This window comes from Pyrus communis, chromosome 15, assembly GCF_041283825.1.
Source record: "Pyrus communis isolate YQ-2024b chromosome 15, ASM4128382v1, whole genome shotgun sequence".
Taxonomy (NCBI): Eukaryota; Viridiplantae; Streptophyta; class Magnoliopsida; order Rosales; family Rosaceae; genus Pyrus; species Pyrus communis.
Window position 1 is genome coordinate 40,575,023 of NC_142579.1, and position 23,505 is coordinate 40,598,527.

The following is a 23,505-nucleotide window of genomic DNA, read 5'->3' on the forward strand; positions in this document are numbered from 1 at the left end:
GAAACAAGCAGATTGGCCAAGGGAAGTTGATTACTTCAGACAGGTTTTGTCTTGATCAATAGTTTAGTCTTTAGACTCGCAATCTACCAAATTTAAATATTTTACTAAAAAATATGACTAAAAAATCATCATAATATATGTTCATGACTTGGGCTCCAAGAATCATTGGTTGATGTATTTTATAGCCCCATAAACCCTTAAGTCTTAACGTTCTCCATCAGCATGATCCAACCTTGAAGTGCACACAACCAAAAAACGGGGCCAAATCCCCAAATCCGTGACACCATTAAGAAAGAAAAAGAAAACAAAACAGAGAGACAAAACACTTTTCCCCTGCTATAAATACCATAACCTACCACCTCCATTTTCATCAGCTCAAATTTCTTCACCTTCTTTTCACAACTCAAATACCTTCCTAATTTCCAAAACACCAATTAAAAAAATATATATTCCAATTTAAAAATAAATATGAGAACCGTAATTGCCTTCTCTACTGCAATTCCGGCAACAAAATCTCCACTGGAATCATCGCTGCCGCCAACTCCAACACCAACAGCCATGGGGCAGCAGCAGCAGCCGCGCTCACCGTGGCACTCTCCGGTGCCCTATCTATTCGGTGGCCTGGCGGGGATGTTGGGTCTGATTGCTTTTGCTCTGTTGATCCTTGCCTGCTCTTACAGGAAGCTTCCGAGCCGGTTGGAGGATAGAGAGGGAGGCGAGGGAGACTTAGAGAGCGGCGGCGGCGGCGACGAGAAAGGCGACGGGTCGAATAAATCAGTGAAGGTGTTCGAGGAGAAGATTTTGGTTATTATGGCAGGGAATGAGAACCCAACTTTCTTGGCCACGCCGGTTTCTGTGTGCTCGAAAGCTGCTTCTTTCGGCGGCGCGGACGATCGTGCCGACGAACAGGGGATGAGCAAAGAAGTAAATAAGTAGGAGAGCTCCGAGAAAATGAAAGAAGAAATGGGGTCCCATGATCCCGAAGAACCCGAAAATATTCGAAACCAAGACGATGAATCGGAGACTCAGCCGAGGCGATTACAAGAAGAACAAGTACAACATGAAAACCAGCGAGCTTAACCAGGGCCGGCCCTGAGAGTTTGGGCCCTAGGAAACCTTCGAAATGGGAAGCTAAAGTTCTCTGACTCCTGACCCTTTGTATATTGACATGTGTAAAAAAAATTTATTAAATACATGAAAAATATATTTCTACATTAAATATCATAAAAATTAATATCAAAAGAAAAAAGATATACAAACATTACTCAAATATTAGTATATTACCCGTCTCGCATTTTTAGATGCAAATGCACTTATTAAGTTTACATAATCTAATTTTTCAACCAATTGAAACCGAAAGATAAGTCCCTACCCAGTACGCCAAATTCCAATGATTCTATTGTTACAATGTTACTTATTACATTCAATAAATGATGAATGATTGGATTACATAGACGACATCTTACAATTAGGAAAAATACTAGAGTGAAGAGGATAGTAATTTTTGTATACATGCGTAGAATTTGAATAATTTATTATATATTATATAAACTAATTAATTTGAACATTTAATAATGTCATTTTTCAAAAGGGTGAGAGTTTTGGCCCTTTACGTACATAATAATGATATATGTGGTGCGATCTTAAAATAGGGTAATAAAACCTCATAAAAATAAACATAAAGATGATACTTAAGAGAGAAGCAAAAAAGTAAAAATAAGATGGTGGGAACTATTTAAAGGGGAGAAGACGTGCATATATAAAAAAAAGATGGTGGGACCATCTTAAGTAAAATTGTGCAATTAAAATGATGTTGGGAATATGGTTGTCTTCTTCCTCATGCAAGGCTGACCAGGCAACAAAAGATTTCTAAATTTCAACTTTTACATATAAGCCCACATAGCTCCCGCCCATCCTCGTCTAGACCTGCCTAACTCCGCCTAAAATTGGGGGCCCTAGGAGGACGCCTACTCTGGCTACCCTTAGGGCCGGCTCTAAGCTTAACTCATTTTGCTCTTTTTCAGTTTTGGCATGTATTTCTTGAGAGAGGAAAAAAAAACAGTGCTCTGTTATTTTTCTGGTGGGGTTTGGGGAATTTCTATGTTTTGATCCGGAAAATGCAAATTTTGTATGAGATTTATTACTTTTGATGAGATTTGACATTAAAGCAGAATTAATTAGTTGCAGTTGATGTTAGAGATTTTTGTTTTTATCTTTCCAGCTTAATTGTTAATTAGAGCCGTATTGCACTAATTAAGAAGGATAATTTATCTTTCTTTGCCTTCCTCCCCACGCATTTTTACAAACATAGGAAAAGCATGGGTTTGGAGCACAGGAAATTCTAACGATGTTGAGTTCCATCTTGAAGGAGGTCTCGCGGTCAAATATCATAAACGACAAAACACAATAAAGTTTTTTCCCATTGTGTGGGGTCAGTTGTGAGGATGCAACACGAAGGCTTCATAGGAGATCATCCATTCTAGTATTACTCTTCTCCAAACTCGCTTAGCTTTGAAGTTCTGATGGGATCTGGTACATATGAGTTGGTATGATCGCATCCCAAAGATTCGACATAAGATAGGAGTGCCGGATGTTGACTACCTGACACCCTCTCCCTGCTCTTTTATTCGAACTTGAGATTGGCAATGTAAGATAAACTTATACAAGCAGAATTAGGAACAAAAAACAAGACTACCTGACGCCTTCCCCCTAAATATCATAAACAACAATAACGCAAAATTAGGAACAAAAAACAAAACTAGCTACCAATTAGAATCGTATTATTATATAAATCTTCTCTTTGAATACCACTAACTCAAACATTATGGGAATGAAATTGGCATACGATGTTGTGGTGTCACGGAATAATTTTTTAATTGGAGACAGTGTATTCAAGATAAATATATATATACATAACATTTTATAAATAATTAAAAGTACGAGATTAACGTTCCAGTTACATGTAACATTATTTTTAGAAATTTGGGACAATCCCCAACTCCCAACTCAATGCCCGGAAATTTCAGATTGGGGCACGAGAAAGCTGAGGTCAGACATGGCCATTTTCTTGGGATGCATGAGAGACATACACGTGTATGATTTTGATTGGGTTTGGACGTACTGAGATTCTGAAAAAAGCTGCTATCAAAAAAAGTTGGGAGCTATTTTTATGTTTGGTAAACACTCAGCTTCAGCTTTTTTTCACAATTTTGGATGAAAAAAAGCCAAAAACAAGAAGCTGCAAAACCCAGCTTTGAAAAACCGGCTTTTTTTCACATCTGTTTTACATAAAAGTTTACCAAACACTCTAATACTGTTTTTTTTTTTTTCAAAAGCACTTTTACAAAAAAGTTTACCAAACACTCTGCTGCTTTATTTATTTCACAGCTGCTTATTCTCACAGCACAGCAAAAGCAGTTTTTTTTCAAAGCACAGCAATACCAAACCAGCCCTTGGTCCACTGGAAAGTAACGTGTAGGCACGAATCTTTGAGTTGTCCGCTGCGCAACGCCACGCGAAGCCGCGTCCCTGCATTAAACGAAGAAGTATGATTTTCTTCCTTCCTACTAGAGCATCTTCAAAAAAAATGTTAAAATGTTCATATCAATAATAGCAGTAAAAAAGGACAGCTGTAATGTTTTTCAACAGAGAAGCCAAATTTAATGTGGCATGACATGAAATGGCAACTAAAATTTACTGTCAAATTTGACAGTAGCGACAGTAGCTTCAAATATTTTTTAATTAATTTATAAATGTTATTTTATTAATTTTTTTTAATCAAACCCAGAAACTAACCACTCGAATCCTCGCTACGATTTGAGGAAGTCGGCGAGTTGTCCACTCGGGCAACAATGTAAACCAATAAGCAACCAGCATTCCAATCACAACCAAATAGCCATTCGTCACGAAAATTGCCATTTTCGACATGAACGCCGCCAAAACCCCAACAACAGAAAAATTGATCAACACCAAAACAAAAGTAATCGAATCGACCGAAACATTAAAGTCCTCAATAAAAAACAGGGCAATTTCTCCGCCCATGAACCCCAGAACATCAAAAGACGAAAAACCCATGTAGATTTTGAGGAACTTGGTGCATCTGAGGTAAAAAAGGAGCACCAAAACGAACGTGACGACGGCGACAAAAACAAGGGCGTTTAAGAGGGCACCCACGAATTGTCCCATGAGGAGTTCGAGGAGGTCTCGTCTTAGGCAATGGTGGCGATTAAGTTCACCGTCTCCTACGAGGATGAAGCGTCGTCGTTTAGGACTGTGACCAGAAGGACCACCAGCAGCATACAGACGGAGACCGGAGTGATGATTCTAATTAGTTCTTCGCCCAGGGATTTGAGAATCGTTGTGGGTCTTGGGTTTTAGGCCATTGGGTGTTCGATAATTGAATCCATTTCGGATCTTAGGGCGGAATTTGGGATTTTTGATTTGAGATTTGGTCGCAGCCCTAAGAGTTCGGCAGAGAAAGGTTTCGCAGGTGTTTTGGTGGAAGAGCTGCTTGGACTGGAAAGAAGGGGGGATAAAATAATAGTTTAATAAAATAAAAAGAAAAGAAAATAGTATAATAAAATAATATTTAATTTGAGAGAGCAAAATTTTGAAAGATGTCAAAATGCCACATGGTTGTCAAATTCAAATTTTATGTTTAAAATTTGACATCTTTTTTACCATCCATTTCCATCATCTTCTCTCGCACTTTTCTTTTTGTTTTATTCTCTATATAAAAAATTCAAAACAGGATTTAGACGTAATATAATCACAACCGTTTAAATGGGAAAGAATAAAAGAAGAAAGAAATTAGAAAGTGAAAGAATTCTACTTCTGCATTAAATGCGCTAAGGTATTAGCATGATATCGTGATTACAGTCTACACTCTACAGTGCACAGAAGCCAGGTATATATTTGTAACTGTAGGCGTGCAGGTACGATAATAATGGGAATGCGGTCCATAAAGAAGTTATGGAGCCGGACCGATTAGCTGTTGGAAACCGCATTAGGCCCGACCCGAATACATAATTCGTCCGACTTGGATTTTTTTGTTGTTTTATTCACAACTGTTGAATGTTCTGTATATACTTCCTGTACCTCGTATTTGCTTTTCTAATTAAAATTTATTTTAATATCCTCTACATATTTTCCTATAATATCCTGAAATCCTGTAAAGTTGAAACCAAATGCTGATAGACCAACTGATTATTATCAGTGGTGGAGTTAGGATTTTGAGTGAGAAATAGTCTTTCACTATATGTGTGTAAAATTGAGCTCATAACATGTTAACATATGCAATTTGAGTAATCTTCACAAAATTGAAAGACCTCTCTTAAATTTGAGGGTAATGTTAAGGAGAACAAATTTTTAAACCAAGTTTGTAAATCAAATGATGTGTCACCGATAAAAAATAAGCACGTTAATCGACACTTAATCACATCATAATGTAAAAAAAAAAAATCTATCTCTCTAGCATTACCCTAAATTTAACAGCGAGAAGAATAAAAATGTACAAACCGGGACAACCAAGTAAGAGGTAGGCTGTGGAAGAAGTAGAAAAAGAAGGATAACGGAAGAGGTCTGCAAATAAAGGTGTGTTGCTTTAGAAAATTACAAGGTGTGTACTATTGGTAGTTGAGAAAATGGCACTAGTAGTGGGTTGCTTTTTCTTCTCAAAATTGCACGTCTCTTTTAAAACCTCCCCGACCAAACACACTGTTTTATTAAACAGTCAAACAAGATCAAAACAAGCTAACAACGTTGTCTATCTCATCTTCTTCCTTGAGGTTCACACCTTTGCAAATAAAAGTTTGGGGCCGTTGGTTGATTTCATACACCTTTTACAAGTCAGGACGGACCTGGGACTACCCTAGTCCCTTGGTGGCTCCACCCCTAATTATTATCAATGAATAAAGCTCAATTCAAAAGCTTACTTGTGTGATATTGGGGTTCGGCTACAATGATACATACTACTCACTGGTAAGCATTTTATGCAAGATTTCATCGTAAGAAAAATTCATTAGATCCGTAGATGCAAAATCTAACTGTTAATCTTTCGGACCATTCATTGGTACCTACTACAAAAGAAAAAGTGGTGATATTGAAAGGATGCGTAAATAAATAGAAAACCCTTTTTAGACTTTGCCGCAACATGACGCATATTAAACTAATGGATTCTCGTTTCAAATTTTCCAATTAAGAGTTGCTTAATCCGTAATATTATCCTAATGTATAATTGCTCCACGCGATATTAAACTAAATTTCAAAAATTTTGTTATTTTTGTTATTTCTTTTCTGAGAGGAATCGCACTTCATTAACGAAAAAATTAAAACATACAAATCCGGGGCACGTTGAAGAGGGGCATAGAAAAAGCCTTTTCCAGGAAAAATCACATGGATAAACGTCCATGGAAAGGAAAAAAAAGCGTTCCATCTGACCATACAAGTATGATCAGATCATGTACATTAATTTCGTTTGAAAGTGTTTTTAAAATAACTGAAAATGCTTCTAGTGAAACATTTTTTAAACCAATCCTTAATAAAAATGCAAATGAATCCTACAATAAGCACTGGAGCACGTTAAGTACTTTTAGAACAAAAAAAAAAAATTCTTTAAAAGCATTACAGTTATTTTATAAACACCTCCAAATAAGCCATATTTTGTTCTAATCGTTCACTTCACTGTATATAAATTAGCCCAATCACACAAATTTGTGTTACCACAAGGGAAAGAGAGCTTAATATAGCATTTGCTCTCAAAGACAGATGAAGCGCCGGTGTTTCTTCCCTCTGCTGATATTGCTCATCTTGCTCCTCTAATGGTATATTAACATCTAATCTCTTCTTAACATCAGTTTCTTTCCCTACTTTTTGCATTTCCTAAATTGTTTCGTCATCAGGTGCACTTCAAGGAGAGGAACGAAACTGCTCGAATGCTCCGATCCCCGATAAAAAATGCTCGAAATATAAATGTGTCATAGCCTGCATCGACGACTATAATCAAAGCTTCATCCATGGTGATTGCATGGATTACCATACATGTTGCTGCAAAGATTTAGAATAGGGTACTCGAGCTCCTGTGGCCGATTCTCCCTCTTCTAGTATCGCTTATGTCCTAAGAATAATAACAACAGTTGACAATAATATTTGGCTTTGTCGCCTAATTTAATTGTTGTAACAAATCCAACAATTGTTTTGCAATAGACTAAGGGGAGGAAATGATTTGAACTCGGGACGCAGTTGATTTAAGATAAAAGCCTTATCCACAAAGGCAATCCACCACTTGCTAACAAATGCAACAATTAAATTCCGCCAATAAACGCTATCATCACTTCTTACCAGAAACTTCATCCGGGGTTTTGGTAGTCATCTGATCAACTGCATGAACTGTGTTCTGAAGCTCCTCCCATATGGCTTTGTACACCATCCTCTGCCTATTGACAGCCGACTGTCCCTCAAATGATGAGGAGACGACATCAATGACCACATGCCGGCCATCCCCGTTCATATCTTCTACACTAACGGATTCCGCATTTAGCTCCTCCTTGATCTTTTTCTTCATGGATTCTATTAGTGGGGAGTCAATGGATCCAGCATTTCCGACACTTGAAGCTCGAGGACTGAATCTTCTCACACCACCGTATTCCAATCTCATATTGCTCCTGTTTTCACTGCCAATTGCTCTATGGTGCAACAATCTGATGCTCTGGCTCTTAAGTACCAACAGTGCTTTCCTTGGTTGAGAAAATAAGGATGGCAGAGCTCGTGTAAGGGTGCAGGAGGCTGATAACACGTATGGACGCACCATGATTGACTTGGCCGCCATTCTTCCCTGTCTACACCTCTACTTGAAACTCTAATAACTCTAAGCTACGTAAGGTTGCACTCTAATGCAAGAATTGAGCACCTGCACGAATATGATGGTACGAATTAAAATTGGAAAGAATAAATGATACAGCAAACATCAAGTTTTGCTAACCCAGTTTCATTTTAACATTACCCCCTGCAAGTTCGAATAACAGTCAATATTAGGCCATATTGGGACTGCTTCTGAAAGCGCTTCTAACTGCGTTTGGCTGAAAAACATAAAAGCACTTTTACCCATAATCTCTTTTTGAAGAAACTCAACATATTTATAATACAAGGTCTTCTAGCATAAGCGCTTATGAGCAGGCTTCCTACAGAAGCATTCCCAAACAAGCGCCTAAGAATCTGTTTGGAACTGCGTTTAGATAACCAACTAAAGGCGCTTCTAGTAACATTTGGCAGAAGTGCTTTCATGAGAAGCATTTCCAAACTGGCCTTAAACTAAAGGGTCCAAATTTTATCACTAGCTGTACCAAATGAAATAATCATTTCCCATCGTTGCAGAATCCTTCAACTAAATTCACATTAATCTTCAAAACCCACACTATCAAATCCAGTGATTACCCCCCTAATTACTATATTTAATTAAATCTTCACTAACCCATCAAAAGCAATCCACTATAGAAGCCGTAAAACAGTAAAAACAGAAGTATAGCAGCCTATATATTCATAAATTATGGGGAAAATGATGAAAAAATAGGAAGAAGGGAAGAGGAAGCGTACTTACCTCGCGGTTTGTATGTGCTGCGATGCGAGAGAGCGGCTGAGCAAACGAGAGGAACGAAAGAGGGGAAATCGGTACGTTAGGGTTTTCCAGGGGTAATTGTGTAAATATGAAACAGAATAATGGAATATTACTAGTACTTGATCCGAGGTGTTTAATTTTCTTTAGGTACAATCCGACGGTACTTTCAAAAACCACGTCAGCTAAAACATACGCTTCCACAGATTTCCTGCTGCTTCTCGCGCCTCGCATCGTCTATCCGCTTCATCTGCATCTCCATTTGCCGTCTGGAGTTTGAACTTCAACCAGTAGGAATTGAATATGCACAATGTTTGAGAGGGATGTGTTTTTTAGTTCGGCTGCTACATTGTCACGCGGTATTATTAATTAATTTGTATAACATGTAAATTTATTTATTAAAAATAATGAGTTTCAAATCTTTAGACTTATTCATAAATGTTTTTAAAATGGTTGAAAACGTTTTTAGTAAAAATGTAAGTAAATAATAAAAAAACACTTTACAAGAAGAACATAACTAATGCTTCCTGCAATTCAATTGCTTTTAGAACTCAAAAATAATCTCTAAAAGCACTTTCAGTCATTTTAAAAACACTTCCAAACGAATTATTTGACATCAATAATATTAGTAGGGCTGCAACTATTATGTAGTGGCATCAGCTCAGCTGTAACTTTTGTTTGTTTAAAGTGCATTAGTTTACAATAAAATTCAATTAACTTGTTTATAATTAGCATAAATCTCATTGGCATATTGCGAATATTGTAACATTTATTAACTTGAAAAAATACCCTAAAGATGTAACATAGTTACACAATAAGTTTTATTTATTTTTTGTTAAAAAAATAAAAAAATAAGTTATTGTGATTGCTTAGTAGTAATAGTGGGCCTCTTTGTCACTATGAATAATACACCTCTTCCCCCTCAATCAGTCGAAATAACTCTTAAGGCCCATTTGGTGGTTGGATGATATTTGACTTTAAGGATATGATTGTATAGGCAGAAATTGATTAGGTTTTATAAGATAAGACTTGTAATCTATATACAATAAGAGATTGTATAATCTCACAATTTAACACAACAAACAATGAATTTGACTCAATTTCATTTAATTGATCACAACATATCCTAATTAGTTCACCAAACATGGTCAACTATTCATGCGCAATTTGGTGTATCATTCATTTGAAGCGCTAATACAGATAATTTCATATGCATTAACGATAAATAATTACTCTCGACAACTAGCCCTAGCATTTTCTAACATGGAAGACACACAAGCTTCTTTTAACTAATACACAGCGAATAGCTACTACAACAACTTTTGAGCTAAACTCAAGGGATGTGGATTCTCTTCCCTTCATTTTTATCTACCCTCGCTGTCGTCCTCTCATAATTATTTTTCTTCTTCCTCTCTCTCCTTTTTTCTTCTCTCTGTACAATGATAATTTTTTTTGTAGCATTCAAACAGGAGGTGAGAAAATAAGAGAGGAGAGAGAAAAGTTGTCCCAACTCAGAGCACTGCGTGAATCTTCCAGCTGAGTAGGATTATCTTCTCTCTAATTTCAATTTTCTTCCCATCCGTACTCTCACAAATGCCTTTTTGTATTTTTCTAGCTATTAAAAAGTTAACATTAAAACTTAACGTGCCCTTAATTGTAATCATTCAAATAGGAGGAGAATAAGACTAAGAGAAGAGAGAATCCCCTCACCCCCACCCAACGAGAAATTTTTAGTTGTGACAGGAACACGAGTGGTACACCACATGTTTTTATGTAAGTGGTGGGAAATTTTATTCTTTAAGTTATTAACCTTTTAATACACATATCACATCATTTATATAATGACACAAGATGTACCATCTCGTGTCACGGTCAATCTAAAAAATTTCCCCCACCCAACCCCCACCCCCCAATAATTGTGGGCCCCCGCCTACCCATTCTCATTCTGATCACGCCACTGCGGAAATAGCTGAAACAAATGAAATTTCATAGGCAAACGAGGACCATCTCCCATGGGCCCTACCTAACATTGATACTTGACAGCCCCACCTTTTGGCTAAGGTTTGTCAACGTATCGCATCCTCATTGGTCTTTGCCTAGATATCCCTGGCCCACCGGATAGACACCACACACTGGATCAAAACGCAAAAAGGGGAGAGAGAGAAAAGCGAAGAGAGAGAGAGAGTATTCGTGCGTGAGCGAGCGAGCGAGAGGTTTTCAATATTTACGAAAATTATTACACTGCAGCAGATTTCGGTTATGGCGTTGAAACTCTGCGACTCGTGCAAATCGGCGACAGGGACTCTGTTCTGCCGCGCTGACTCCGCCTTCCTCTGCGTCAATTGCGATTCCAAGATCCATGCGGCCAACAAGCTCGCCTCCCGCCACGCCCGCGTCTGGCTCTGCGAGGTGTGTGAGCAAGCTCCAGCTCACGTCACATGCAAGGCCGACGACGCGGCCCTCTGCGTCACCTGCGACCGCGACATCCACTCCGCCAACCCTCTTAGCCGACGCCACGAGCGAGTCCCGGTCACGCCCTTCTACGACTCGGTGAACTCGGCCACTGATTCCGTCCCCGCTGTCAAATCCGCTGTCAACTTCCTCGACGACCGTTACTTCTCCGACGTTGACGGAGAGATCGAGGCGAGGAGGGAGGAGGCCGAGGCCGCCTCGTGGCTGCTCCCGAATCCCAAGGCGATGGAGAATCCGGATCTGAACTCGGGGCAGTACTTGTTCCCGGAAATGGATCCGTATCTGGATCTGGACTACGGGCATGTGGATCCGAAGCTTGAAGATGCACAGGAGCAGAACAGCTGCGTCACGGACGGCGTCGTTCCGGAGCAAAGCAAGAACATGCAGCCTCAGCTCGTCAACGACCACAGCTTCGAAATCGACTTCTCCGCCGCCTCCAAGCCCTTCGTCTACGGCTACCACCCCGCTCAGTGTCTGAGACAGAGTGTAAGTCCTCTCAATTTTCTCAGTAACCAGACAGATCCGAAGAAAATTTTGCATTCATTCAGTCTCTGATCCCCTGCTTTGAACCACAGGTATCATCGTCCTCGATGGACGTCAGCATCGTGCCAGATGCCAACGCGATGACAGACGTTTCAAATCCTTACAACAAGTCAATGACCTCCGCCGTGGAGTCATCACATCCGGCGGTCCAGCTCTCGTCCGCAGATCGCGAGGCGAGGGTCCTGAGGTACAGAGAGAAGCGGAAGAACCGAAAGTTCGAGAAGACGATACGGTACGCTTCGAGAAAAGCGTACGCGGAGACCCGCCCGCGAATCAAAGGCAGGTTCGCGAAGCGCACGGAAGTGGAGATCGAAGCGGAGCGGACGTGCCGCTACGGCATCGTTCCGTCGTTTTAGGTTAATGATGTAATTAACCGGTAATCAAGCTTTGTAATTTCGCTTTTTTGTGTAAATATTGGCCGTCGATCTTGTACAACTTTGTTCTTATGCAGCAGTAATGAATTTTAATTTGGTATCGGGCGTATCAGAATCTGGATTGCTATTGGTTTGGAGATTCGCATCAGGAATAATTTATACTATTAGGGAAATCATTAAACCATTAATTGGATAAGCCTTTGGCAAAGTAGACTTTTTTTATTGCTAAAAATCCACGTGTTTACTTTTTTTTTTATTGTCAATTACTTCTTTTGTTCATAGTGATTGATTTCCAGGACATTCCAGTTAGGGATTGAGATCCTCTTCTGTTCTCTCACTTCGGATCCCACGTATCGAGAACTCGGATTGTTCAAGAGAGAGATCTAGGCGTCGGAAAATAGAGATTGTATGCGTTGTGGGTGAGTAGAATTGGCTAATGGGAATTGCGAATTTTAAACTAAACAGTCCGCTTTCTCAATTCTTGAGCTACAAAGTGTGCAAGCACCACATAAGCATCTAAGGGGGAGAGCATTCGGCTCTCTCATGGGAAGGGTTGAACAGGGGTTGAGAGAAAAACAAGAGAGCTAGAGTGAAAAGTCACTGGTGAAGGAACTTTTGGGGTAGAGTGAGGCTCTTGAAAAAATTATGTGAGTGGATGAACAAGAAATGTGAGATTGGGTTATGTCGATTTAACTCATATGTAACTTGTATTATTATTCTTATAGTAAAGAGCAATTCTCCCTCTCTCTCTCTCTCTCTCGGTTTTATTGAAGGAGGACGATGAGGATAACAATTTGGTTCGTTCGTCGTGCGCAATGGCAAAGTTGCCTTGCCGATAAGCACTGAATGTTTCTGAGTCCTCTCTCTCTCTCTCTCTCTCTCTCTCTCTCTCTCTCTCTACACAAATGTTTTGGGTTTCTTTTTCAGGTACAAAATGACGAGTTTACTTTTCTTTTTTAAGTAGTGCTATCTTTATTATCTAGTTCTGTCATCACTTGTATTATCTCACTAATAGATATTGGGCCCGCCAATGCACATGAGTCTCATTTCTATAAGAGATGATACAAATAATGATAAGAAAAATATTTTTACTTTAGATTTGAAGTTTTTGGTTCTTTATATGCAAATATTATCAAATATTATTAAATACTAGCTTTTTGCTTTAGATTTGATGTTTTTTTTCCCTTACTTATTTTGAAAAGTAATGAATTTACTAATCACCCAAAGTCTCATTACCTTGGGTTTTTTGTGGATCTTTATTTATTTATTTAAATTGCTAATGGGAGAAGGTAATTTAGGTGTTATAAAAGCTTCACTTTTTTGCCTTCTCTCTTTATACATATAGATATAAGAATAGTTGAATTTGAGAAATTTTGGTGAAGTTGAAGTGGTTCATACTCCTAATTTGGGCATGAGTATGATACCAAGTTGTTCAAGTATGGTACGAGTCCCCTCTGAAAATGACATGTGATCGAAATTGGGTGGACGTAGCTAATTTCAACAGTGAACTCACTCTTTCATTCCTTATGCATTAGATGTACCAGGAATGAAAAGATACCAATCTCTTTGCATCCATTCTAGATAAGTAAACACATCGTTGGAGCTTAATCAAGAGAGTGCATGAGTTGGAGAGTCTAATAGTTGGTGATGAAGGAAATCAAGTTGGTAATTTAGTTTTATTAAGAACTAAATGGAAGATTAACTGCATAGCTAGTTGGCTAGAAATTGTTTCTCACCCCCATTGAACTCATTTTTGAATACCCCATTGAATTTATGTTGATAAAAGAAGGGGAATTGATATTTTTAACACACCTTTTTTTTGTATTGTTAATTACTTCTTTTGTTCATAGTGATTGATTTCTAGGACATTCCAGTTAGGGATTGAGATCCTCTTTTGTTCTCACACTTCAGAATCCACGTATCGAGAACTCGGATCATGCAAGAGAGAGATATGGGCGTTGAAAAATAGAGATTGTATGCGTAGTGGGTGAGTAGAATTGGCTAATGGGGATTGCGAATTTTAAATTAAACAATCTAAATTTCTCAATTCGTGAGCTACAAATTGTGCAAGCACCACATAAGCATCCAAGGGGGAGAGCATTCGACTCTCTCATGGGAAAGGTTGAACATGGGTTGAGAGAAAAACAAGAGAGCTAGAGTGAAAAGTCACTGGTGAAAGAACTCTTGGGGTAGAGTGAGGTTCTTGGAAAAATTATGTGAGTGGGTGTACAAGGAATGTGGGATTGTGTTATGTCGATTTAACTCATATATAACTTGTACTGTTATTCTCATAGTGAAGAGCAATATCTCTCTAGGGATATAGGCGGTTTTTTGCCGAACCTCGTAAATTTATTTGTGTCTTTATTTCTTGTATTTTATTTTATTCAACTGGATTTGTATTTTGGTGGGATAATCTGAAATTAATAATTTGAAATTAAAAATCAATGGTACTGGGATAGGAAAATGCAAGGAAGATTATGTTTTTAGACTATATTTTGTAAACTAAATGATATGACGATTAATTGTTGGTTACCTTCTTTAATGATTTAAACAAGGAATTCAAACATCAACTATCACGTCATATGATTTACCAAATATAATTCAAGTAACTGATCTCTCTAACATCATCATTGTGATATTATGTTACTGAGTTCAAATAATATTACAATGACGTATACAAGTGTAGGCAAGTCTCACCTAAACCCAACCATACATGTAATATATATAAGGTTTTACAACAAAATAGGGAATTGTTATTCACACTTTTAAATTCTCATTTTGTACTCTAAAAATATAGTTGTTAGCGGTGCAAAATGAAATTTTGTAAGTACCAATAATAATTCTCCAAAATTAATAGATAATAGATATTATAAGTATATATAAGGTACATTATTTTGTTGGATGAGAATTCACACTCTCAACACTGTATTTCGATTTTACCAACTTCTTTTTCTTCTCACCCAGCGGGTCTTGGCCCGAACAGTAACGTGGTCCGACGTCTGATCCGATGAACTCCTCCTAGTGTGCACCCTTGTTTTGGTTTGGGCTTTGGGCTTTGGGCTTTGGGCATGACGAAAACCATCTGAATACAAACTTATATGCAGTGGAATAATTTATCACTCAGACTGCAAGTTGAATTTGATTATTATTCACAAATATTATTACAAAAAAGTAATATAATAATTCAGAAATGTTTGAATTCAAAGGCTTGGCGGCCAAGGCAAACTAAAGATCAAACTTGGCATCCCCCACCAAACTCCATAATTCTTTTAATAAAACATGTTGAAAGTAATATACATAAGACGCACTCACATTATGTTTATATATAAACCCCAAAGCTCAGCTGCTCAACCTGCAACACAAACTCTCAGCTCTCTCTCTCTCTCTCTCTCTCTCTCTCTCTCTCTCTCTCTCTCTCTTTTCTGGTTTTATTGGAGGAGGACAATGAGGATAACAATTTGGTTCGCTCGTCGTGCGTAATGGCAAAGTTGCCTTGCCGATAACCACTGAATGTTTCTGAGTCCTCTCTCTCTCTCTCTCTCTCTCTCTCTCTCTCTCTCTATACAAATGTTTTGGGTTTCTTTTTCAGGTACAAAATGACAAGTTTACTTTTTTTTTTTTTTTTGAAGTAGTGCTATCCTTACTATCTAATTCTATCATCACTTGTATTATCTCACTAATAAACATTGAGCCCGTCAATGCACATGAGTTTCATTTCTATAAGAGAGATGATACAAATAATGGTAAGAAAAATATTTTTGCTTTAGATTTGAGGTTTTTGGTTCTTTATATGCAAATATTATCAAATATTATTAAATACTAGCTTTTTGCCTTAGATTTGATTTTTTTTTTTGTTTTTTGGTTGCTTATTTTGAAAAGTAATGAATTTACTAATCACCCAAAGTCTCATTACCTTGGGTTTTTTGTGGATCTTTATTTATTTATTTAAATTGCTAATGGGAGAAGGTAATTTAGGTGTTATAAAAGCTTCACTTTTTTGCCTTCTCCCTTTATACATATAGATATAGGAATAGTTGAATTTGAGAAATTTTGGTGAAGTTGAAGTGGTTCGTACTCCATAATTCTTTTAATAAAACATGTTGAAAGTAATATACATAAGACGCACTCACATTATGTTTATATATAAACCCCAAAGCTCAGTTGCTCAGCCTGCAACACAAACTCTCTCTCTCTCTCTCTCTCTCTTCTGGTTTTATTGGAGGAGGAGGATGAGGATAACAATTTGGTTCGCTCGTCGTGCGTAATGGCAAAGTTGCCTTGCCGATAACCATTGAATGTTTCTGAGTCCTCTCTCTCTCTCTCTCTCTCTCTCTCTCTCTCTCTCTCTCTACACAAATGTTTTGGGTTTCTTTTTCAGGTACAAAATGACGGGTTTACTGTTTTATTGGAGGAGGAGGATGAGGATAACAATTTGGTTCGCTCGTCGTGCGTAATGGCAAAGTTGCCTTGCCGATAACCATTGAATGTTTCTGAGTCCTCTCTCTCTCTCTCTCTCTCTCTCTCTCTCTCTCTCTCTCTCTACACAAATGTTTTGGGTTTCTTTTTCAGGTACAAAATGACGGGTTTACTTCTTTTTTTTTTCTTTTTTTTTTTTTTTTTTTTTTAAGTAGTGCTATCCTTACTATCTAATTCTATTATCACTTGTATTATCTCACTAATAGATATTGGGTCCGTCAATGCACATGAGTCTCATTTCTATAAGAAAGATGATACAAATAATGGTAAGAAAAATATTTTTGCTTTAGATTTGAGGTTTTTGGTTCTTTATATGCAAATATTATCAAATATTATTAAATACTAGCTTTTTGCTTTAGATTTGATTTTTTTTTTTTTTTGGTTGCTTATTTTGAAAAGTAACGAATTTACTAATCACCCAAAGTCTCATTACCTTGGGTTTTTTGTGGATCTTTATTTATTTATTTAAATTGCTAATTGGAGAAGGTAATTTAGGTGTTATAAAAGCTTCACTTTTTTGCCTTCTCCCCTTGCATATATAGATATAAGAATAGTTGAATTTGAGAAATTTTGGTGAAGTTGAAGTGGTTCGTACTCCTAAATAGAGTGTGCAGAAAGAGAAAAACGAGGTGCGGACATTATTTCCCAAAAAGAAGCCCAAACATTTCACATAGTTATATAACAAAAGAAACACTAGATTTACAGCAAAGGTAATGAGAAACACTTTACAAACACATTTGACATTTTTGTGCTACACTTCCCACCAAAAGTAGGAGAAGCTAGATTCACATACAGAGTTCTATGCTAGAGGCTGATGACATGTAATACACATTAACAGCCTGATAAGTTCCCCATTATGTCTCTCTATCCTTGTTACAGTACATTGCTACCACAGGTTTTCTCTAAAACTATACCGAAATTTATTGCACCGCCACTCTACCAATAAGGTAGGAATCCAAGCCGGAAAAAGGTGCTTTAGCCGGAACTGCTTCGTGAGGAGCCCCCTTGGTTAGCCAGGAAGCGAACAACAATACACGTGATGTTATCTGCACTCCCCCTCTGATATGCTTCCTGCATTAACCTCTCCGCTGCCTGCTTTGGATCCTGAATAGGTTTGATCATTGCTACGGCCTCCTGGAAAAAAAGGAAATGAATGATCAGTTGCTATACCAAGCAATCAAATCAGTTTATTAATTAGGACAAGACCGTATAATCCCAGCAAAATGAACACAACCGCCACCATAACATGTAGTCAAGTAGTCAAATACAGAACAATAACTTTTCAGCTTAGGCATGCTGCCATTCACCCGCCCTATCAAATCCTTGGGCAACAAGTACAGAACAGCAAATAAAATGAAAATCCAGGGGCAAACCTCATTGGTGACAACATCCCACAGTCCATCACTAGCAAGGATAAGGAACTCAAGAGAGTTGTCAATCTTTTCCTCCTGCCAACATGAAGCAAGTTAAACAGATATGCCGAAAAGCATCAGACAAATATATATACAGGTTTTTGCATCCTCAGGGTCAGAGGCTAACACTAATCATGAGAATTTAAAATTTTCCCCAAGAAACGTGTTTTCCTCAAAAGAATTCCTTGAACACCACCATGTGTGCGTGCATCAGTATATTGACTATTAAATATCAACACAAAGGATCAAACCTGGATTTCTGGATCAGCAACAACATACTGCTTCAACAGCCTATCACCAAATGCACGAGAAACAGCGAGAACACCTCCAACTCTCCAAGTTCCTATTGTTACAATCTCCGTCATCAAGAACACACTCGTGTGCCATTTCATGAGAAATCTTAAAACAATAGTAATCCTTACCAGCCCACATTACAAATCCTCCTGCATCCTCAATCCGTTGCCGCTCATCAGTCTGGTCTGGCTTGTGATCTCTTGAAACAGCTATAGCTGCGGGATACAACAGAATAATATTAAAGACCATGAAACATATGACCACTTAGAATATAGACAAATGATCAACAAAAATCTCTATAAGCATAAAGTTGCAGAACCCTATATCCTTTTAGGTCAAATCATTTTCTTCCATCCAGAGCTAAGATATTAGCATTCAAAATTTCTCTCTATCCAGCGGTTACCGATCTCACCAAACAACAGACACAGGACACAAAAGTCCCTTCACCCACAAAATTGTAGTATTTGGTACAATTATTATGCTAAAACACAGTGCAAGGGGGACAGTGCAAAGGCTTACCGCTCCCACCCCTGCATATCACAGCTCTGGAATCACCAACATTTGCAACAAGCAAACGGTCACCAACTAAGATCGCAGTAGAAGCAGTTGACCCAGCATCTCTATTTTGATTATTTTCTGACTTCAGAAATTCAGAGTCCGTATGGCTGTAAGCATCAGCTGCACGGACAGTGAAACATTAGTCCGAAAACTGTTATTTACTTCCAAAATAGCAAATTGTAAAGCATTAATTAGAAAGCAACCATAAGTTTACTTGTACGAAGACAAACCTATAGCAGATTTGGTGTCAGAGATAAATTTTGGATGCCTGATCAAATTACTGAAAAGATTTTGCTTGACATACTCAGCAGCACGTGCACCTCCATGGCCTAATTCAATGAAAACACAGCATTTTCACGTTACCTATCTTCTTGTTTCCAAAGGTATGCTATGCAAGTATATGATGATCAGTCTTCTTGTTTTCTGAGGTATGCATGTATATGATGATAGATATATAAAAGTTTACACATGATGAATATATGTCTTCTCTGTGTGAGTACGCTTATGGAAAAATGTATTAAGTTTAACCACCAACCACCCAATAGCACATGAACCATGACTGACAAAATGACCGCTAACTAATTCAGACTTGCTAAGAATTAATCCAATAGGAAAATAATAGAAAGAATGATTATATAGACAGTCAAACCAGATGGAAATACAACAGAACCGCTGTTCCATGAAAAAAGGTTCAAGTCCGATTAGCATTTTAAAGTGAATTAAGCATGTAGAGTTTTTAGTATTCCAAATGAGAGTCCTAGAGGTTCATACCACGACAGTGGTAAAGAACAAATTCCACTGTCCAGCTAGAATAGCTCGAACCCCAAGACCAAACTGGTAAGCAGATCATGGGTGAGATCTGATGCAAAGTCAAATCGAGAAAAGATTTGTAACGACAAATGGTCATACCAATTACAATATTATTGAGTGATCAAATAGTAAACCAAAGAAAACAAATGAAGATCATACCAAAACCAGAAGGAAGAAACTTATCAGAGATCAAATACACACTCACACACCCACACCCATCTGCCTAATTGTGTATACATCCCATCCTAAGCATGATTAAGCTTATCCATGTGTGTGCATGGGCATGCATGTGCATGTGTGAGAAAGAGAGAGATATATACCATCGAAAACTCCAAAAAGACCAACTACTTCTCCCTCGACACCATCAATTCTTGTCTCATAGAAGTCTTCCATAGAAGATCTTTTCCCTGGAGAGCTTGCATATCCATAGCTGAACTTTCCATTCTGACTGTTACCACATTTAATAACACACTTAGTGAGACAACTCCAAATCATGGTTGAAAATTCCAAGGAACAGAAACAGTAAAGAATTAAAAGGGAATATCATTATCCAATTCCAATCTCACATTAAATAACCAAACTTCAGGGATCAATGCAAGAAGGGAAATAACCGACTCTCAAAAAATTGGATGTAAGCTCCATGTTTCCCGTATGAGTTCCATCCTTATACACTTACACGTGGTTCTCCACGCTGATACGCACGCACGTGCGCGCACACACATGGAGAAATAACCACAACTCCCTAGCAAAATTGGATATAAGCTCCATTCCCCCCCACACACACACGTGGAGAAACAACCACAACTCCCTAGCAAAATTGGATATAAGCTCCATTCCCACACACACGCACACGTGGAGTAAGATAAAAAAAATGGCTATTTTGTCGCACAATCATAACGCCACTGGAAAGCATTTTCTGCTTGTCCACAATCACAATACTCCAGAGAAAATTGTTCCGAAGATCCAAGCATGCGCAAATCAAAAAAATTAATTTGCCCAACGTTTACATTTGTCTGTGACGAACACGACAAGCTGTAATTAGGCGGACACACAAACAAGGGAACATCCCGATACAAAAAAAAACTGATATTCCAAGTTTCTTCGATCATACATGTCATATCATTTTCCTATCTTGTTTTTGTTTAACATCTTTAAATGATTGGTGAATAAATTCAATCACCCCTTGTCCGAACTATCCACTTAAAATCAAGATATATCACATACTTCAGGACTAGTGGAACACCCAAATCACCCAGACCAGGATAACAACATAGGTCATTTCTTGAAGGTACACAATATACAAAAAACACATCATACCATCCAATCACACCGAAACTCCCTTGAAATTAGAATTCACACATTCGATATGACATAAAACCCAACTCGAGAATCGCTTCCTGAACAGCTAAAAAATGACAAAATAAAAGTACCATGAATCACAAATCACAATAACTACACAAAACAAAACACAACATCTATTACCTCCCCGGCAAGAATGCCAAACTAGAAAGAAGATATCACATATGAATCATGATTCATCTCGCATGCTCACCAAACACAACAAAATGAAATATAAAAAAAATAAAAATAAAAAAAATAAATTGCACCAAAACAAAGTATAACAATCCATACAAATTAAAGGTAAACAATTTAGATCCAAACAAAAAATTGATAAACCGGAGAAGTAAACGACCTGAGGCCACCGCCGCTAACAGGCGGATCGTCAGCATGGACCTGGGTTGAAGCTGACAAAACTGAATTGAGATAACCCATCTTCTTTTTGCTCGAATTCTCAAATTCCCCACTTCTTGTTTCTTTGAAAATAATGAAATATTGAATAAAAACAGCAGCAGCAATTGCTATATATACAATAAAACGACCAATTGTTTCCACGCCGAATTATAATTAGCTCTAATCACTTGAGGATCATATCTGAAATCATAAATTCCCAAAAGTTAACCTGCAAAAAAGGCCCCAAAAAATCAAATTAAAAAAAAAAACCCAAAATTTCTTAGGTATTAAGAAATTAAATTAAATTTGAGTTAAGACCCAATTCACGGATCTTCTTGTTCGTCAATGTAAACCTGTAAAGGAAACACCTTTGAAAACGAATGTGAAATATGAGAGAGAGAGAGAGAGAGAGAGAGAGAGAGAGGACCTGAAGAGAAATGTAAAGCAGGTGGCATAGATGGAGGAAGAGAGAAGTGACAGAGAGGCAGAGAGAGAGAAGTTTAGAGAGAGAAGGGGAGGGAGGAAAAGGACGACGAGAGTGATGAAAGACGAGCCAAAGAGGACTCTCTCTCTTTTCTATTTTTGGCTTCAGTTTTTGGCAAACGCAAGCAGAGGAGGAAGCGATAATAATTAAATAATTAAAAGATTAAAAAAATTGAGGAAAGAAAAAAAAAATTCATGAAAATAATAAATATTGGTAATTAAAAATGTAATTAAGAAAAATAATAAGGGGTTAGTTTTGGTTGTTCGGTTCGTAGGAAAAAGTGGAGCGAGTTATGCGCGTCGCCTCCTGCATGAAGCCATTAACAGTTGGAGGCTTGAGAAAAAGTCAAATAAAATACCAAATATGCAATAAATGCAAATGTTATGACTTTTCTTTTAAGTGATTTTCTTTGGGTTTAAGTCATTTTATGGTTGCTTGTTAAAGTGGGTTTAGGGTTCTTCAACATTAAAAAGAGATCAGCTGGTAACTTCATATCGCCTAAGCGGTTCATCCTTTTAAGAGTTGAAAAGACTAACAGAAGCATTTGAATTGAGCCTCTTCCTGATCAATATCGTGTAATCCATCAGCACCAAGAATCGAACTCAAGATGTGGGATACGAGCCTAAAATTCAAACCTAACCACTGGGTCATCTTGTGGTTGTTGTGGGTTTAAGGTTCTTTGTTGTGAGCATAAATTGCATCCCTAAAAGTTGACTCCTTTTTGGTGAATCAACATTTTTGCTAGAAATTTTGAGAAGGTTGTCTAGCTAAAACAATTCTTATATAAAGTTAAGGCGGAATCAACGTGAAACGAGAAAACTGAAATTGATATAGATCTTATACTCTTATACTTTTTTAAAAGATATTCTATGAATATGTCTTTATACAAATTCTTCTCTTATGTTATTGTTTACTGGATATCATGAAAATTTCTTACTGAGGTCAACTGTCCTGCAAAATTTTAGTCTGCATTATTGCGATAGTTATGGTGGTGGCAGCCGTGGTGCTTGTGTTAAGGAATTTCTTTGACTTATATATAAACTTGCATTTTCACACCAGAAAAATATTATGTTAAGAACGAATCTGAAAAATAAGTAAAAAAAGGAATATAAATTCTAAGACAATAGGCAAATCTAACCTATATAATTTCCCGATGTGCTGTCCAAATCTCATGCGTTACAACTGTAAGGTTGCACGAATCGCAAATTATATTTTCTAAATTTTAATTATTTTTCTTAATTTTTTACCAGCTCTAAACGTCAACAACAACTACTTTCGTTTTCCATTGCCTAATTTTTTTAAGCAAAAATCCCAAATTGGATATTACTAAACATTAAAAACACCATTAATGGTATGCTTTGTTACTAATTAAACGTGTATTAAAAAGGGTTGGAAGATCCCTTTCCAACTAAATCCGAAAAATCCCAAATGAACGAGGACAAAAATACAATGCTACATCACATGCACGATTGAGCTCCAACGAGCTCAAACATTGAGTTCACCTCCAGAGACGAAAATTCTACCGGTTCGTTTGAAAATACTTTTAAAATTACTTAAAGTGTTTTTAGGTATAATATTTTTGGATTTTAAAAACACTTAAATGCTTTTTGCTTATGGTGAGAAAAACTTCAAATGCTTCTTCAGGATTCACTTGCATTTTTATTAAAGATTGGTTCAAAAAATATTTTCACATATAACGTTTTTAGTTATTTTAAAAATATTTCAAAACAAGTCCTGCTATGT

The 23,505-nt window shown here is 37.4% G+C and overlaps 3 protein-coding genes and 2 pseudogenes across 9 annotated transcripts; 2 read left to right on the forward strand and 3 right to left on the reverse strand.

Annotated features, from left to right (window-relative positions):
- Positions 1–315: 315 nt before the first annotated feature.
- LOC137729032 (protein GLUTAMINE DUMPER 5 pseudogene) lies at positions 316–1,188 on the forward strand (annotated as a pseudogene).
- Positions 1,189–3,777: 2,589 nt separating this feature from the next.
- Positions 3,778–6,876, reverse strand: LOC148691018 (presenilin-like protein At2g29900 pseudogene; annotated as a pseudogene).
- On the reverse strand, positions 6,585–8,879 carry LOC137740548 (protein BOLA4, chloroplastic/mitochondrial). 5 transcript variants are annotated; one of them, XM_088685120.1, is made up of 3 exons: positions 8,590–8,879; positions 7,339–7,906; positions 6,585–6,981 (listed from the first exon to the last, which is right to left on the reverse strand). In XM_088685120.1, exons 2-3 carry the CDS (start codon positions 7,823–7,825, stop codon positions 6,896–6,898), a joined length of 573 nt encoding a protein of 190 aa, XP_088541246.1. In that variant the 5' UTR covers positions 7,826–7,906; positions 8,590–8,879; the 3' UTR covers positions 6,585–6,895. The 5 variants fall into 5 exon arrangements, with proteins under 5 accessions (XP_088541246.1, XP_088541244.1, XP_088541247.1 ...); XM_088685118.1 differs by having other exon boundaries at positions 8,594–8,877; XM_088685121.1 differs by having other exon boundaries at positions 6,585–7,114; positions 8,594–8,874.
- A 1,105-nt stretch (positions 8,880–9,984) lies between these two features.
- Positions 9,985–12,097, forward strand: LOC137739913 (zinc finger protein CONSTANS-LIKE 4). The gene is made up of 2 exons (XM_068479663.2): positions 9,985–11,566; positions 11,656–12,097. Exons 1-2 carry the CDS (start codon positions 10,868–10,870, stop codon positions 11,977–11,979), a joined length of 1,023 nt encoding a protein of 340 aa, XP_068335764.2. The 5' UTR covers positions 9,985–10,867; the 3' UTR covers positions 11,980–12,097.
- Positions 12,098–17,125: 5,028 nt separating this feature from the next.
- LOC137731022 (putative protein phosphatase 2C 59) lies at positions 17,126–22,032 on the reverse strand. Of its 3 annotated transcripts, none has more exons than XM_068470067.2 (9): positions 21,706–22,032; positions 21,241–21,507; positions 19,868–19,995; positions 18,968–19,066; positions 18,699–18,857; positions 18,308–18,394; positions 18,137–18,228; positions 17,847–17,921; positions 17,126–17,607 (listed from the first exon to the last, which is right to left on the reverse strand). In XM_068470067.2, the coding sequence occupies exons 2-9, from the start codon at positions 21,318–21,320 to the stop codon at positions 17,449–17,451; spliced, it is 879 nt and encodes a 292-aa protein (XP_068326168.2). In that variant the 5' UTR covers positions 21,321–21,507; positions 21,706–22,032; the 3' UTR covers positions 17,126–17,448. The 3 variants fall into 3 exon arrangements, with proteins under 3 accessions (XP_068326168.2, XP_068326177.2, XP_088542223.1); XM_068470076.2 differs by having other exon boundaries at positions 21,632–21,884; XM_088686097.1 differs by lacking the exon at positions 21,706–22,032 and adding an exon at positions 21,597–21,628.
- Between the last annotated feature and the right edge of the window lie 1,473 nt (positions 22,033–23,505).